Genomic DNA, 19,257 nt, shown 5'->3' on the forward strand with positions numbered 1-19,257 from the left:
TAGGTTAGAAGGCATAGGGAAGGTAGGAATCACCTAGTAGTAGACCTTAAAGCATTTGAAATTCACACATTTGTGGTATCAGTGCCAGTTCTTTTCATTGCCTGCCATGCAGTTTGGAAGTCAGGTACCTAACCCACTGAGCCAGTTGCTCATCTTGGCTGCACCCCTTGTGATGCCTTGGTAGATACAAAAATATCCATCATACTGATTTAGTTTGTCAGTCAGCCAAGGGGCTGCAAGCATTGCTGAGTGAATTGGAAATTCAGTGCGACAGGTATGGGATGAGAATCAATATTAATAAAACAAAGGTTATGCGATTTTCTAGAAAGAAAAAGGCTAAGCTTAACATTAAAGTAGGAGGGCAAAAACTGGAGCAGGTAGAACAGTTTACGTATCTCGGTAGTGTTTTGGACCAGCACGGTCAAAGTAGTAGGGACGTAAGGAGAAGAATTGCGCTAGGCAAAGAGGCCTTCACAAGGAGGAGGGAGTTGATGACAGGGACTTTGAGTAAGGATGTTAAGAAAAGACTCGTAAAAACTTTGATATGGAGCGTAGCTATGTATGGTGCGGAAACGTGGTCATTGAAGTAGGAGGATAGACGTAGACTGGAGGCTTTTGAAATGTGGGTGTGGAGAAGAATGGAGAAGGTGAAATGGACAGAGAAGAAAACAAATGAGGAAGTACTTGGTATGGTGGGCGAAGAGAGGGGTTTGTTGGGAGCAATCCTATGGAGGCAGGAAAAGTGGATGAAGGGGGTGTTGACCGGCAGTGGGATGTTGAAGACTGTAATATAGGGGAGAATGCTAGGCAAACGAGGAAAGGGAAGGAACAGGATAGGGATGTTGGACGGGATGAAGGGAGGAAGAAAGTACTCAGAGTTGAAGAGGGACCTGATATAGAGTAGGATGATGGATTTTGTGTTTTATTAGGAGTAATAAAATATTTGTTTGGTAGTTGTGTCCATCCAAAAACCTACCTTAACCGGTAGATTACCCTAAAAAAAAATACTGATTTAAACCTAGAACTCTTTGAGTTCATTTGGTGAACATGCTAATCCATTGTCTCTCTACGACACTACACATACCACTGGTCCAACCAATAAAATAATATTTATTTAATAAAAACCAAAATTACAGGTATCAACGCTATGGTTGGTTTGATAGGTTAGGGTAGACCTCACCTAGTATTCAGCCTAAAGTTGTGTGAAATTTACACATCCAGGTAAGGAGACCAGCTCCTTTTCCTGAGCTCTGCATTTTTGCTAAAATCATGGGAAAGTCCAAAGCATTACGGCTGAACACTACCCTATTTTAAAGCGTGGGTGAATACATTATTCAAACTTGAAAACCTGTTATACAGGGTAAACAAATTCATGCGTATAAAGGGCTAGCACAAATAAAATTATTGTACATGAAAACTGAAAAAACAAGCAATATAAAAGTAAATCTATTGAGAAAATTAGATTAAAAAGGATTTCCATTTCATAGAATTGAACCAGGGACCTTTGGCATGTCAAGCCATCTTGCCCTTGGTCCCCCGCATATCAATTTCAGCATTCAGTTCCAAAGTAATAAATTTAAAATATCAGTCCACATTAACAAACCACCATTTCAACAGCTGCTACCCATCACACACAAAATGCTCCATCACTTTTTCATTGTCAGTCCGATGTCTCCATCTGTCGCTGAAAATTCTGCAATCATTTTCAGCCAACCATTTTTCTGACTTCAGGATACCAACCCAAATGTCATTCCTTTGCCACCTGCACCTCAAAAAACATTATCTACCATCTCTCCCGTAACTTCTGTCCTACATTTCACGTATGAATGCAATACTCCCCTTTCCCTGTGCATGAACAACCACAGCTATTCTATTGAAATTAAATTTAAAATACTTTGCCTTTCCACACAAACCACTTATATTACTACCTAGGTTTCGTTATGGTATAACATCATCAGATGATAACCTGATGATGTTATACCATAACGAAACCTAGGTAGTTATAAAAGCGGTTTATGTGGAAAGGCGAAGTATTTTAAATTTAATTTCAATATGAAGAATTTCCACCAAGTGATGCCAGAAACTGTTACAGCTATTCTACTAAATCTCCCACCTTCCTAGTTTTTTAAAAGTAATAACCAATACAAGAACAGGCAGGTTTTGGCCTTCACATCAAACTATAAACAAATAACAACAATAGTCACAAATTTCTAGACCTAGGTGGGAAATCAACCTAGGGAGGAGTCGAGCCCGCAACTTCTGGGTTGTCAGGCACGTAGGAAATACAGAGCAAGAATTTCCATGCACCGTACTCAGCATAATGGTGCTGTCATGGAGGCTGGCGTAACATCCTCGTGTGACAACAAATTCATCCCGCACATTCCCTCTCTCCCTTTCTAACCATGTGATTCTAGTGACAACAAACCCCACTCAATTTGACCTCTTCCCACTAGTTCTATAATTCCATTGAGTTATTTGCCTTGTTTTTCTAACTTCCTTTTCTCCCACCTCCTGCTCCTCTCCCCCTCTCAACATACTTCCCCAATCTGGTTGAACCTATGTGAAACAGCTGATAGCCATTCTCCTGCATTGTATTGATAATGACATGTATGGTCAACAATATAATACAATTGCGCGGAAAATTACTGTCTTTTCCATTCATCATTGTGGAACTCAACTAAGTTATACCAGATAACAAAGCCTATTCATACATAATTATCACAAGAATGATTTTGAGAAACAAAACAAGCCTATATACTCAAGTGAGGGCGTGTCAGCAGATTAAAGTGATGCAGATGGGTTTATTAGAGTGGTGAGGGAGCATATGGTGTAGGGTGAATTAGAGGGTAGGTTTGGAATGGTCATCAGCATTCACCTTTATCTCATCAATGGACTGATGGGAAGACCGGGCTTTTGTTTCAGGGACATAGCTGTAGACCCATGACTCATCTCCAGTTATGACCTTTTATAGAAAACATGGGTCATCCTTCGTGGCTTGGAGTAAGTCCCCGTCAACTGCAGTACAAAATTCGTGTTGACGAGATAAAGGAGAATGCAATGAGGCAGGTGGTGAACATCCTGTATAAGGACTTTGCTAATTGTTTTGAAAAGAGGAAGAGATGCTGGAATAAGTGAGATAGGTCCCAAGAGGAGTACTTTGTAGGGGACTAAGGCCTCATCATTGTTTTAGTTAGACTATTTTTCTCAAAATATTGAATAGCTGGATCTTTTCTGGACAGACCTCGTGTTGGTGGTTCAACCTGCAGTTGAACTGTTGACAGAGGAAATGAAGAAAATTATATTCAAGCCATGACAGGTTTTGATAAGACAATGCCAACCAAATCAACGCTTATTACCTACTGCATTTGCTGATTTATATATTACCTATATACGTGTGCACAAGAACATGTAACCCACCTTTACATCCACAATTACATACAGCTGCAGGCATCATATCTAAACTAGATGATTTTTCAAAAAGATTTTTCACATTTCACTTATTATGCATGAACAGGTACTTGACTAGTAAGTTCCTACCATTATAGGTAAAGAGTGGTAACTAAACCTAAGCTATTTTCATTAATTAAATGGCAATTATGTTAAATGACTAATCTGTAATGAAATCCATTAATATGCACAGCTTTCTCCTCAAAACTCACCTAGTTTGTAAGTAACCTACTGGGTAGATTATTTACGAGGGTCATCCGGAAAGTAGTACCCGTTCGTGAAATAAAAAGACAAAAGTAAATATTAACAAACATAAAAAATTTTATTTGAAAGAGGATACTTTAAACTACTTCTCAACATAATCTCCAAGCAAATTAAGGCATTTGTCATAACGTGTGACAAGTTTCTGTATTCCTGCTGCATAGTCCTTCGCCGCCAGCTCATTGAGATACGCGAGGGACCCATCTTGCACAAATTTTTGCATAATGCAGATGGTGTTTAACAATTTCATGAACAATTGTTCGAGAAACATTGGGAAAATGCTCACAGATGTCATCAATTGTGACGCGCCGATCGTTCCTCACGAATTCGTCAACTGAGCTCACCAGTTGGTCTGTAATGACAGACGGTCGCCCCGAACGCTCATCGTCGTGTGTGTTCCCCCTCCCCATGTTGAAGTTGCGACACCACCGCCGAACAGACGACTCGTCCATTACATTGTCTCCATACACCTCCTTTAATTGGCGATGAATATCACATGGGCGAACGTTTCTTGCATTGAGGAATTTAATCACTGCCCTCACTTCACAACTGGCGGCGTTCTCATTTTTTTTAAACATTGTAAACAATCACAGAAACAACACAGGCAATGCTAGCGTCACGCAACTTGGCTCAGAGAAGGCAGACAAGCCACTGAAGCTATCTGACCTCGTCCAGCGGCTACTCGCGTCGTCAGCACTTCATGCGGCACGAACGGGTACTACTTTCCGGATGACCCTCGTAGTTGTAGGCTGAAGGTTCTTGGACCTCTCTCTTAGTCACTATCACCTCATTAATGTACAAGGAATCCACCCTTACAAACATTCTGTTTATTTACCCAGGCTGATGATACAATAATTATGAAAAATTTGTTAATTTAAAGTGCATTGTCTTTTTCATCCTGAAGTAAACCACTCACTATGGCAAATTTATAAAACTCTGCATCAGATTGGCTTTCCATGAACTCTACCTCAAATGCAGTTGATGTATAGTTCATGAAAATGGTCAGTAGTCAAGAAACCAGAATTCTTTCATTCAGTTTTTAGAGAGTTAACCCAACTTCTTCAATTGGACATCATCAAGGGCAAAGAACTAAGAGAATAGATATTTTAATTAAAGAATCTTATAAAATAGATACCAAGATAAAGGAATAACTTTATTCTTCATTATTTTTTTACAAAATACGTGTATCTTAAGCTTAAATGCAATTGAAAAATATTTAACAAGAGTGTGCAAAGCTGATTTATTGACTTACCTACTCCATTGTTCCTCCATAAAGGACTATGTCGTCTTCATTCCAGTAAAATTTTGCCCATGTTTAATGCTTCACCATAAATGATGTTTATGCATATCTTGCAGTTTTTAAGAAGTTTTTTTTCATTAAATTTTAGCTTTACTAAAGGTCAATAATCCAACATCATGGCATACCATTGTTGATAAAAGACATATGAAACAAAGTGAAAGACAAAACAACATTTTAATGAGCTAAAAAATACTTCTAAGTATTGGATTATTTGTCATTAATTAAAAAAAATATTTTCCAAGTTTAGCTTTAATGATTACAAATCTATGGCCAAAAGTATATTCCAAAAATTTTATTCAAAGATTACCTTTCTCTGTTTACCTCTAAATGATTGGTACCAAAGATCTTTCTTTCTCAGGGTCCTTAATATATTTCAAGTAATTCATACATGTATGAATTGAGGGAATCATTCCTTCTAGAAAATATAGACTACCTAGTGTAATTCAATTTGAACTGCCTGAAATTATGGCCATATATTTTACCAAAATCACTTCAGAAATCCATAGGTTATATTCCCTGAGATGTGAATAGAATGTAGTTCAGGTATTTAATCAGGAGGAGACTAGTATAGGTGGAACACCTTCATTCCATAATTATTACTCCAAGATAATAAGAAAAGACAAGTTAAATAATACATACCTTTAATACTGTATACATTGTTCAAAGCATAATTTTACATTTATTTACATCTACAATACACATACACATGAGTTTAAATTTACAGATCATTTGGTCAAGGATGAAATTATTTCCAAAAAAATTAATTAAACAATTTCTGACACTTGAGAAAATAAGCATCTCTAAAATACTTTAACTGCCTGTCATAGCATTTAAAAATAATACAAAAGAAATGAGATTTCCCATTCATCTTTTTACATAAAATATTACTGATAATCAAGATGAAATACTTAAAATATAGCACTAATCTTTGGTAGAGAAGGGCGGTTAATCGGGGTCATAACTTGTACCTATGCATTAAAATTATATTTGTTAGAGATCAATCTCCTTGGATGTGCAATAACAGAAGCCCTAAATACTATGAAAAGCAGTGAGTGATATACAATTACAGAATTGAATTAGAATGGTAACAAGATAATCAATTAGAGTCAACTACAGAAAGATGATGATTAAAAATTCACATTTACAAACATACACTATTTCTCTTATACTCAAGGGACATACACACACACTCACACACAATATGACTGATTATTGCAAACAGCAGTATTAAATATAAATTCATAATAAATTCCATTAAGTTAGATTTTCTATCATTTAAACCTTCCAATTTCACTACTGCTCTTGCCTATAATCTTAACATATAGCACAAAATGCATGACAAAGGGGACAAAAACACACAAAAACACTATAAAGAATCCTGTGCTTGGCTTGAGTGCCACCAATTTCATTTCTATCATAATTGCAATGGCTGCTGAAAGATTGCATTGGTAACTCAACAACAGCCTGCTGAATATGAGCTTATCATTCTGTGATGTCCATCAAAGTACATTGCAACCTCTATTTCATATATATATATTCCCACTAAATGCAACTCTTAACACAGCATAAAATAAAAATAATGTGTATGTACTGAGAGAGGTGGAAACACACTTATTTAATTTAGTTGTGCAATTGAGCTATGCCTAAAGAAAACAGTAGAAGAGTGGCATTATAAGGGAAGCCATCACATACATTTCACTTGGGATTGGATCCTGATTCCTAATCAGCTCAATGTAAGCAGAGTTCAGGCAATGGAATGGTAATCTCAATAAACACAAAGATAGCTGCATTATTTGTTCATTTCCTGCATTAGCCATTGGAGAAGGATTTAGCAGTCTTCTTGGCAACCACTACTCACTAATTAATGGTGAGTTTAATAGGCATCGCAGGTCAATTCACCAGAAAAATACATTTTTGATCACCTTGAAACAACTTTTGTTGCCTGTAAAATTCACAGCATTTTGCACTCTGATTGCTTTAGAACTTTAGATGAGGCTTCAAAGCAAAGGACTAATGGTTGGTTCACTTAAGGGTCGCTAAGATTCTAAGAAATTTATCAGAAAAGCTGATCCTCACATAGTCTCCTTAGAATTGAAGATCAGCATGAACTACTTTTGAGCTCAGACAGCTCAGCAAGAAGTCTGGCCTGTGCACACATTTCCCTCTCCGTTTCCAATGGGATGGCTCCTGAGGGGGTCGGAGACCTGGATGCCGAGGGAGAAGTGGTCCCATTTGTTATACCACTTAGATTGCCATTGTGACGGTCCCGGAGGTGTGTGAGGGCAGCTAGAAGGCGATTGTTAGCTGAATCAAGGGCACGAATCTTCAGCTCTTGGGCTTCTATCACACGCTGCTTACGAACCAATGCCTCAGCTGTTTTTCTCTGCTCTTTTCGAAGCTCCTCTTCCACACAAACCAGCCTGTAGTTGGAAAGATATTACACCATTAATATACTCATAGACATAGCTCACACATTACAATTGAGCCTGGGTCTGACTTGGGCAACAAACTAAATTGAATGCGGTGGATAGCACCTGATTCTACCAGGGCTACCAGTAGCCAGATTAAGAAAATGCTACACATATAATGCTCAAATGGAATTAGTTGAAATACTGCAACAAAAATACCTGCACATCAAATTAATTCATGTGTCTGTTTCCTAATACCAAGCTGGGTAGTCATTTTAAGTGGTTCAAGAGCAAGTGAAAGGAATTTGAAACATTTGCAACATTAAATTCTGGTTCCTATGAGCAGGTTACCTATTCTTTCAGAGTACAAAAGATAGTTCCTCTAGATTCAGGTAGATTCACATGAGATTTTGACATCAAGCACAGACACACATACCCAAAACACATTGGTTTATTTTCATACATATATTCACACCAAAGTGTAGTTGTAGTGACCCAAAATACTGAAACAGGATCATCTCATGCAAAAAAGTTCCAAAAACTAATTCAAAAAGCAAAAGAATAAATTTGTATTCACCCAAGCCATAATATTGCGATTGTATGGCATTATATTATTATTATGACATTTACCTTAAATCACAAATATGATAATTATTTCACAACCTAAATAAATGAATGTACCACAATTATTTTTTTGGAAAAGTGGTACTTTGAGATTTTATTACTTAACACAATTCAATGAGAGATAACTTAAGGGCACATAAATTGATTATTAAATGGGTACCTAAACTCTAAGCATAGATTCAGTCACTCAAATAAATTCAACAGACACAGTCATAAACATTTAATCACAACAACTCAAGTAGAACAGTTTTAAAAGCCATATGCATGGCAAACATTACTGTTCCATGACTATTAACTACCAAAATTCTGAAAAAATTTACAATTGGTGGACTTCTCTTATTTCTCCGCAGCTGTAACTGCAGCATTAAGTTTGATTGAATGAGCAGTTTCTTCTAAATCTATGTCCGAGTTGCTCATAAATATATATCCTACCTGGATATGATTCCTCTCATGTGCTGGTCATCAGGTATGGAGTCGTCAAGGCTTTCAGGTGGCATAACCCGTGAACTCTCTTCCTCAACGCCCTCTCTCCATACCGAGGTATTGTCTCCCATATCCCCTTCCCCTATTCTCCTACTGCTACCACTTTCTGAGTCAGCTGTTTCATCCCCAGCCAGAGTACCTCCACTGGTCACGCTCCCCGTCTTTGAAGAGCACCCATTGGTGCCAGACCATGTCAACTGTCGCTGAGACTCCTCCAGTTGTGCACGAAGAGATTCCACACTTGTACGCAAATGCTCAATTTCACGTTCATACTAGAGAAAGGGAATTACCATTAAGGGTGATCAAGTTAAGAGAGAATTAAGGGGTATGCACAATGTGAAATTCATTCATGATGAACATAAAACTTGTTGAACAAATGATTATATTGGGTAATAGGAGCATTTTTTGCCAAAATACAAAAGATTTTCAAAATCTTAGAACTAACAATGTACAGATTTCCATCAGTATTTAGCCATGCATTGCTACACAAGGATTCAAATTCAACTTTAATTAGACCAGTGAAAGAAGTTAGCATCTTGCCAAACCATAGTATGAAGCCAGTTGCCCCAATCAACACGAAGTGGGCCGCATACTTTCAAGGGAGGGGGAATATTTTTGTGTGATGTATAATCACAGTATGTCAATCATTTTCTAAATAGTTTCACAAGGGATAGGAGAAGCATATCAAAGAGCACCTGAGAATATCAGAAAAAATTGAAAAACAAATTAAATGAGTATCCTGGAACCTTGTCAAATGCAATTCCACTTTTTTCTGTGCTCCCTTTGCTCTCACCATCCACTACTGCTAATTCTTATTTTATGGAGATTTCCACCGCAACAATTCCTTTCACCAGCACACCATCTCTCCCCTGCCCACCCCAATAAAGCCTCCTCCACAACTACCTACCCCTTGCCTTCAATCCTCCCTTCAAACGAATTAAAATATCTCTCAAAATCACTTGATTGACAATGATGACGAAACATTGAAACTGGTCAAAATAAATATTTTCTAAATGTGAAAAGTAAAAATAACTTTTTTTATTATGAATCAGTTTTACTTATGTTTATTAAATTCAATTTGAGAAACTAAAAATCTTAAGACACTATGAAGGCAATCTGTAATCAGAAATGCAACTAGGGTATAACCAAAGTGGTCCAGGCCTTTGGTACAAAATGGACTTTTGATAGTACTCAAAACAGAAAAAAGAAAAATAATAATTAAATATATATATGACGGGTTAAATAGGAGTTTCAAGTATGGTCCAGTTCAAGATGGGGCTTCTTAAGACTTTTTAAGATTACCGCCTAGATAGGTACGTTTCCTTTGTGAACAATTAAATTATGCAACCTGTTTGTAATTAAGTCAATGTATATATGAACACAAATCAGTTTTTACTTTTGTGCATTCCAGTACTAACCTCAGTCACACTTTTAAGATCCCTTGAAGCTAAGGCAGAATTTACAACAGTTCGGCTGCTGCTACCAGAAGATCTCTGAGCATGGAATGGAACTCCCTCACCCTCCTCCATTTCCTCAGAAGAGTCCGAGAGGTCATCTCCATCATGTGCCACCCCTTCCCTCTGCCTGCCTTTGATACCACAGCAAAGTTGAGAGTGTGTCTGCAGCGACAGTTCTGCAACAGGAAGGAGAAATCTTTTGAACAACTGAATTGCAGGCCATGAGTGAACGGAATACACAGCCAGTAGTTAAGACTGAAATTTATAAAGCATTTGTGCATGCTATAGTGAAGATTTCACTCACAACCCCTACCAATAACAACAGAACTCCAATGAATATCTTGAATAACTTTCATTTTCACAAAACAATAAGAGTCTTTACTCATTTATGCCATAATTCCAAAGTACACATGAACATACACAGAATGTTACCAGAAAAATACTATGGATGAATACTACACTTGGAAGCATATTGTTAGAGGACTCAGGGCTTTCAGATAAGAGTGGGAACTTTTATCATAAGCAGTTTGCATTTCTTATGCCTCTTCTGTCATCCTGTCACCCCTACCTCCGAGGCTTACCGATTACGCCTCCACCACCTACTCTGTCACTGCGAGCCCAGCCTCTCCCTTTCCCTATTAATCAGCAGTCAGCTAGATGACTGACATTATGATACACCATAAAGGTAAATAAAAATTCACAAACAATATGTTCAGCAATTCAAAGTTAGCATGCTGCTTCCTTTAGCATGATATTCAATATTATTAATAATTCATGCTGGCTTACTGGGTTTTGAAATAAATGATACGTACATAAGTCATAAGAACAAATCATGGCTAATGATTTCACTTAAGGCATATTTTAATCTAGTCATAGTAAAACGTATGTAAAGTCCTATGCTTTTGACCAGGGACTGCTCTTAATTTGAATTTTATGAGGTTTATAATAAAGCAGAATTGTAACGAGGTTTTCCTGTTAGAGGTAAATAGCACCTTTCATGCAATATTTCAACACGGGTAAAGCCTTTCCAAGTCATTCATATTGGCTTCACAATAATTATTTTACTACTTCCAGGACTTTTGAGGCATCTATGATAGTGTAGGTGAAGTTTAGCATAATGTGTTTCCATTCAAGAAGAGAGTACAAAAATTATTTTTAGACTTGAGCCACTATTACTTATCAAATTATATTGTAATAGTTTTATGACACCAGTGATGGTTGTGAAAAGTGGAGGCATACAGCTTACCTCACTTCCACACGCCCCAACATTCCTGACTGACAACAGAATCCACTTTGAATTCTTACCTCGAGATGCATAGGGAGAGCCTCTAAGAGCCAGACCCGAAAGTGATGATGACACAGAGTTCTGAGGATTCGGGGTGCTAAGGGAAACAGCATGTTGAGGTCTCCAAGTGGGCCGCACAGAGCACTGAGGGTTGGTCCTTGGAGCACGTACACCACCTGGATTATGGTTCACGTGATGTGGATGATGATGCTGGTGAGGTGCAATCTGGATAAAACCATTTAATTTAAAATAATTTAATATTTCACTTTTAAAAACTCATTCATACACAAGATGACGTGAAGTTGAAAAAAAGAGCAACATGCAATGTTGTTTGGCAGTTCTGCGGAGCACTGACTTATTTAACAGATTATACTGATTCAATATTGCCTGAATTGACAACAGATTAGGACCCCCTCAGAAAATTTATTAATTTTTCAAATCAATTATTTTAAATTAACAATACGAAGGACCATATCTCACTCTCAAGTTCACCAAACATATAGTGAGAATCAATTTGAATAGCTTAACAAAATCATAAAGATTGAAGATTATAAGCAAGTCATTCAAAAGTTGTTGCTAGTATATCTCTAATCTTATCATTATATTCTATTGTTAATGTGTTAGCTATAAGTAAAGGATTTGAAAAATCTGGGATTTTCTTCATAAGAAACACACAAGAAAGGAGTAATTCATCATAAAACTTTTCTGTTCAGTGCATCACATGCATCACTATAACCTTCTATATTTCATGCTAGATCCTTTGCTTATAGGCTTTCCTCTGGACTCCTATAATTTCTCTAACCTTCCCAGGAATAATTATTACCACATGATTATCAATAAACATTTTACACTATGGAAAATAAAGCTTCATTGAAAAATGTATACTAGGGGCTTTCAAAGAATTAAAATTTAAAATTAATAAAGAAAAATCATGATTAGAGAACCAAATCAAGATTAAAATTCCATTCTCATATAAATTTAAATACTGTATTACCAACTTAACTTTTGTTACTGCGGTTAGAATGATTAACGGTAAGCGGTTAATGTCATCATCAGGTGATGACGTTCAACGTCGAAACCTGGGTCGTGTTTTTAAAATACAGTGCGGGGAATTACAAAGTCAATTATTTCATTTCATTATGTTATGCATATTCCATAAAGTTAAGCCTGAGACAACAAATTTTTTTAATTCAGCATTTCCTGGCTTTTCTTTATCAGAAATAGTAAAAAATGCCTTTCTTGATTTAAACATGATAGCCTTCCTCTGTTAAACACAAGAGCAAACTCAGTCCACTGGGAATTATAGCATCACTGATAACTATTGTCTTCAGTGATCATTAAATGGCAGCATATCAATATTCATCTCAAAGTCAAAATTATATTTCCATTTATACTGCTTATAAGATCTCAAATTACCCATAGAAATGCCCACAGAAGTTTACCACATGAAGTTTCTGGAGCCAACCAGCAATCATCCATCACCAGAGATGAAAACTATTTCTTTTTCCCCATTAATTCTCATGAATTCATGCTTGTTGGTTAGCCTCATAAGTTATGCAATTGGATTTGAACCTTTGAACCCTTCTTTCCTTATCTGCCAAATATATGCTACTTTCTTTCATTTCAAGCAGAGTAAAATTTTGAGTGCATTCTATGCACATCAATCGACTGAACTAAGAAAAACACATCCAGCCATACAATCATAAATAACTCAAAATGAAATAAGCAATTGAAAAGAACGGTTAATAATGGTTTGCCATACCTGTGGAGGTGGTTGGTGCTGGGGAAGGTGACGTCTCCCAGCAGGGGGTGTAGGGGTGGCAGGGGACGATGATGATGATGAAGAGATAGACCTCCTGCGATGTGCTCTCGTTACAGCAGCAGAAGTAGCTACAGCACTATTTCGCCCCAAACAGCTCTCATGGCCCATACGGTACATGGGGTTGGCAAAGGCCAGAGGCTGGTGTGATGATGCAGACCTTTGTATTGGCTGCCGTGAGCCAGGAATACCCAAACCACTAGCAACAGCAGCACTATCATCACCATTTGTGATGGTCATCTGAAAGGAAGGCATCAACTCTGTTCAGTAATCTCAACACACCAATTTTTATGCTGAACTCCACTAGTTTCTATAAGTCCTTAACTTATTATTACTCCATGTAATGTGTCACTAACTTCATATTTTGGACTTGGGCCACCTAACTGGTCTAATATGAACTCAAAATTAATAAGTCTAGTCAAGTTCACAGAAATTTACCACTTCAAGTGCCAGCCAGTCAATAAACTATCCCTCAGATTTTTCAGGGGATTCCATTAGGCATGTATGAGCCAGACTTGTCTCCATTATTAACTTTTATTGACTTGGTATCTTAATGTTCATTTAGAAGATTTCCTCCTTCCCAGGTTACCACAAGGTTGAATCCTTTCAGAGAATATTTTTGCAAGTATTTTGGCCAAGGCACTGTCATTCCAGTTGACTGAATGCTCAAGTTTTTCATATTACTGCATTGCAAAGCAATATGGACCAATATTATTGTAACCAACAAAAGTTTTCTCTTTCATTAAAACTTTGCAATAGCGATATCGCACATGTGAGTATGCATTTTTTTTCATAAATTAAAAATTTCAGCCTGTATATGGGGAAAGGATTGAAGATTTGTTGATACGAAAAATTCCATTTTATTCCTCAGAAGGCAGGACATTAATACCCACATTGAATTTTAAGTGATTTTTAACTGAAAAGCCGAAAACTTCAAGTGCTGCAATGAGAAAGTCAAATTCAGTTCAAAGTGTGGGTAGGTTACCAAAATGCTCAAATACCAATGTCTCAAGCCATTTCCAACATGATCTTCATTGGCAATTATACATGTTTGTAGTGTTAAAATCTTAGCACAATCATGAAGTATTACTCACCTTAATGATATCTCCATTATTGTTGTTATTATTGTTGGACAACGTCACCGCAGTTTGCTGGTTCTGAATGCCATTTGCCACAATTCCAGGATCTACTGGACTTGAGCTCTGGCTGTAAGCAAAACTCTGGTATCCAGATGAAGCCACATTAGAGAGCTGTGATATTGATATTTGACTCCCCTGAGTATTACCATCTTCTTCCTCCTCCTCTTCCTCATCATCACCTTCACCAACTTCGTCTTCAACCAAATGGACCCTTGAGTTCCCTCGGTAATCCTCTTCATCTTCGTCATCTTCATTACAACGACAGACATGCGACCGAGTTCCATTCACTTCAATGCCATTACAATTCCTTGTTGCGCATTCTGCAGCTCCACCATTTCGAGATGTTACACAACAACAGCAGCAGTAGCGATGTTGGTGTTGTGTGCGAGCCGCATGCCTCATTCGACCCGATACATGATCTATTGGTGCTTGCAGACCATTTGTTGGTTTTGTGCTTGGGCCTGAGAAGAAGAATCAACAATGAGTCATTAATGACTGCAAATATTAAATGTTGCGTTAACTGACCCAATTAATAACTGAGGAACACATTATACATTGAAATATTATGTATTTAAAACAACATGGGCTAAATTTCAATCTCATGTACTTCACTTGTTTGTATGTACTCATGTTTTACTCCTGAATCAATTAAAAATCAACTAATTCTCAAATATAACAAATGGGAAAAAATTAATTTTTTCAAGTGAAGCAAGACAAGTATTATCTGGGTAAATTCAAATTTAAATGGCTTAAACAGGTAAAACAAGCGAAATGGTGCTACACCTGCTACAAACTCACCGATGCCATTGTGCTGAGAAATGCCCCCATAGGCAATCTTTTGTTCCGTGACTGAGATGCCATTTATCATAGCACCCTGTACAACAACATGATTCTGACGAGTGAAATGCCGGTGCTGTGTTGGAGCCATTTGGGTGACCGACTGCACGCCAACTGGATGAGTATCCATAGCTGGGTCCATGATGCCTTGCCTGTGGTGCTGGCTGGGGACAAAGGCAGTAAGTGCCGCAGAGGGCTTCACGGGATTTACACCCTGGGGCTGGGGTGGATTGAGAAGGTTCCCCATGCTGCTTAAATGGTGACCAGAACTGCTGTGAATTATTCCACTGTAGCCACCTTGGTGCCCATATTCGCTTTCGCCCACCCCATGATACCTTTCATTTGGTGCAACCACTTTCTGCTGGTGGGGAGAGGATCCCAAGCCCTGTAAATATGCATTGCGAGGAAGAGTTGCCGCACGTGCAACTGGCGACCTCTGAGGATTCGCTGCAGGGTCATTTGATCGACTAACAGTTGGATCGTTGAACCTGGAGGAGGAAAAAACAGATTAGTTAGGTTTGATAAATTACATAATTTCAACTTTCAAAATAATGTATATCCTAAGGAGGGAAAAACAAAAATTGAAATAGATATAAATGTCCAGTTCTATAACTAGATTTTGTTAATTTTCTAAGGATTTCCTTTCATGACAAAAATAAAACTTGGTCTCACACGTGTAGGAAATTGAATCAACACAAAGGATACATTTACTCTTTATAATTTTAAATTTGCAATATTTGCATAAAATACTCTGTGCAAATATATTGGTAAAACTGTAAAGTGGTAAGAATCCAATAAAATACACTTCACACACATTATTCTGCAAAAACTGTTCGGCAGAAAATGGCATTGTAATAAAAATTGTTTTACCAACTATGGTAGTGAGACCATGCATAATTATATTTACTACAACTACTTCCACACATGACCTAGAATGAATATCAATTCATTAGGAAAAATAAAAAAACGTTTTTGCAGCAATTACCTGAAGATGTTCCTCTGTAGTGACTGGAAAGAGTTGTGCTCCCCATCAGTGCCCCTCATGTTACCCTGTGACCCATTCTCATTTCCATTACTCTCACCACCATTATTGTTATTGTTGTTGGACCATCCATGCTGCTGTGATGCCACTGACTGCTGGTGGTTTGATGTTTGGCTGGGTGCTACAGAAGTGGCAGGGGGAGGAGAAGTGCACTGCTGCTGTTGCTGCATGGAGGGTGGAAGACCCGATGGCTCAGCTTGTGCTTCATGTATCCTCCTCAGGATTCCCTGAAGTCTTGCCAATTCAGAAGGCCACTTAAGGAGAGCACAAAAACAAATTTGTCAATGCAAAAATGAGAAAAAAGAGAGACTAAGGATCATATACCACAATCATGAAAAGAAGCAGTGAAAGAATGATACACCTGAAAGTATGCTATAAGCTGGAACCAAGACATATCAGAAAACCTTCACACACTATTTTAAAGAGTATTTCTCAGTCTCAACATAGAAATGCATGGATATTGCAACTAGGCTTATTTTGACAGTCTGATAAATGACAGTATGAGGTTATTTAATTGCAAGACAGGGAAATTGGGGAAAATAAAACATGGTAAGTTCATGTTCAGTTAAAAAGACGACCTAGGAAATTTTTTCACCCATGTGCGTGCCACAATTCCATAATTTTGAGATAATCATGTATAATGTTCACAATTCATAGGCATCTGTTCACACAGTTTAAAAAAATATAACATTTAACTCTATTAGAAAGTATTATGTAAGTAAATTTAAAAGACAAAGTGAACTGTAATTTTACAAAATGGGCCTCTCAATATTAGACAAAGATTTTATTACCGGGTGTGAGCTACAATTAGAGGGACCTTCCAAACTTTAATTCTCAAAAAATGGAATGGCCTTTGATAGAATATTTTATATGAATTTAAGCTCTTAAATTACCAATTCATTTCAAATTTATGTTGAAAATAATAGTCATTAAATGAGGATCAAGTTTACCCAACAGGAAACTCATTTGGGCCGATGAATGCATATTATTTTATCAAAACATAAACTAAACTCAAAATGGACATGACAAGAACCTACCTGCCCTGGAATCTTGTCTATACACTCAGTAAGCAAAGCTTCAAGAATGCTTAACTGTTTTCCCAGATCTATGTATCCATCAAACTCAGGTGTCTGATTCTCTTTGGTGGGAGGACTCTGAAAACAAAAACAAAACATTTAAACATTAAAGACCCCTGAAAGATCGAGGATTCTCATACTACATTACAATGCAGAGGGCTAGGTACAAGCTAATACGTCTCCTCAAAATCCCAATTATACAAAAATTAAACTTACAGAAATGTTATGCAAAAATGTCTTCATGGCAGGAGCTTCTCTCTCAAGGAAATCATTCATGAATTCCATGAAATTTTCTTTGCCTTGAAAACGTGTGAAGTTTGCCAATGTCTGCAGTGTCTTGGCCACTAAGGTGAGATTCCTGGCTGCCTTTTCATTTGGATATTCTTTAAAGGAGAAACATAGATATCACAATTTAAGTCCTAGATACTCCTCATGAACTACAATTAATAAAAATTGTTTTATATCCTCATTGGCTACTTTACTACTGTAACAGCATAATATGGAAACATAACTTACCATGAGTAATGTTGAAAAGACTAGGACTAAGTATAGCAGGGCAGAGGAAGCGCAAGAAGATGGAGGCAGATATAAGATGATCACTGAGATCTTCACGGTTGTCAGCTGTGAGTCGCTGTCTAAGTGTGCGGAAGCAATTACGCAATTCACTGTAAAAAGATGAAACCTCAATGTAATGGCTATAATTAAAAAAATAATATAGCATAGATTACCACAAATACTCTGTACGCTAGCCCTAGTGAAGTTGGTGGAGTCAAAGAAAAATGAGAGTTATTTGAAAATGAGAGTCAGGAAAATTAATTCTGAATAGCAGTGTTGAACCACTGCCAGGGAGGCATAATGAATAACTGAACAAATACTAAGAGGAAAAATTGCGCATAGGACTTATAAAGTAGAGAAAGTAATGCCATTTTTCAAGTGATTAGAAGATTATCACAAGTAGCCCAGCTTGCATTAATATGTTAATGTGGATTACTTTTATGCACCCTCATACTAGCTGGTCCCAGTGGCCCTTGCCTGTCAACTTAGGAGTCGTGGGTTCTATTCCCGCCTGGGTGGGTTTTCTCCCATCTAGGGCTTGGGAGTTTGTAATTATCTTTACTGCATGAATGTAGAGGGGTTGGATGGAATAAGGGGCTCTTAAGTCTCAATCTCCGCTTAAAGTTGTTAAATAAATACTATTATAACTTTCAGTATTTCTCCTTAACATAAAGATACAAATATCCAACCCATTATTGATTACAGATTATCTTGGCCAAAAATGTACAGTTTCTCATGTTTTTATAGATCTGATACAGTCTCGCAATAATCCTAATATTAATCCTAGCAGTCAGTCACAACTACAAACAGTAATAAACATATACTATTAAAAACTAAAATCTTCATGCATCTAACTCATTCATAGGAATTGGATGTCTAAAAAAGATGATCATTTATACTCACATTGGAAAAGTGTTGTGCGATGACAAAATACGTGTCCAAACTGCCTGAACAGCGGCTCTCAGGTTAGCCTGCTGTCGATGAAGCATGGCAACACTGCACACTTTGAGAGGATCTACCTCACAGTCACCTCCAAGACCAGCTGTGGCCAATGTGCCTCCACTTCCTCCATTAACCATGGCACCTACTACATCACCAAGGGTCTCCAGGAGATAGCGATCCCCAGTCAATTTAAGATATGCCTCCATTGCCTTGGTTGCTAGAGAGTTTCCTCGAAATGTAAGCCGCTCATCATCTGAAATTCATCATTAGTAAAACATAAATAATAGCAAAAGAGATTTCTTATAGCCAAATCTAAACTCGAGCTTTTTAAATTTTTTACCATTAGGAAAAAATTCAAAAAAAAGTACTAATAATGGATCAATTAACATTTTCTATACTATTTATAGACACTAACCATGATTTCAACATAACTGTCATTTTAGGTTTCACTGGAAAATGACAGCTGAAGTCATGGTTGGCATCAATAAATTATCATCATAATCAGGGTTTCATACTGAAAATTTTCTTCTTACTGCCAACCTACATTCTTCTTTATCCAGTGTTAATTCCCTCACTCCCAGA

At 37.3% G+C, this 19,257-nt stretch overlaps 1 protein-coding gene across 5 annotated transcripts in view; it reads right to left on the reverse strand.

Annotated features, from left to right (window-relative positions):
* Positions 1–5,632: 5,632 nt before the first annotated feature.
* raskol (Ras GTPase-activating protein raskol) overlaps positions 5,633–19,257 on the reverse strand; it is a 650,862-nt gene continuing 637,237 nt past the window's right edge. For all 5 annotated transcript variants that reach the window (XM_071587458.1, XM_071587450.1, XM_071587476.1 and 2 more), the window contains 12 exons: positions 18,637–18,928; positions 17,695–17,843; positions 17,395–17,561; positions 17,140–17,256; positions 16,046–16,356; positions 15,022–15,548; positions 14,179–14,684; positions 13,028–13,324; positions 11,286–11,490; positions 9,942–10,156; positions 8,473–8,795; positions 5,633–7,428 (listed from right to left, as the gene is read on the reverse strand). In XM_071587458.1, the coding sequence (XP_071443559.1) occupies positions 7,107–7,428; positions 8,473–8,795; positions 9,942–10,156; positions 11,286–11,490; positions 13,028–13,324; positions 14,179–14,684; positions 15,022–15,548; positions 16,046–16,356; positions 17,140–17,256; positions 17,395–17,561; positions 17,695–17,843; positions 18,637–18,928 (3,431 nt within the window). In that variant the 3' untranslated portion in view covers positions 5,633–7,106. The remainder of the gene's footprint in view (positions 7,429–8,472; positions 8,796–9,941; positions 10,157–11,285; positions 11,491–13,027; positions 13,325–14,178; positions 14,685–15,021; positions 15,549–16,045; positions 16,357–17,139; positions 17,257–17,394; positions 17,562–17,694; positions 17,844–18,636; positions 18,929–19,257) is intronic.

The sequence above is a fragment of the Hetaerina americana genome, unplaced genomic scaffold (genome assembly GCF_022747635.1).
Source record: "Hetaerina americana unplaced genomic scaffold, ioHetAmer1.1.p SCAF_1, whole genome shotgun sequence".
NCBI lineage: Eukaryota > Metazoa > Arthropoda > Insecta > Odonata > Calopterygidae > Hetaerina > Hetaerina americana.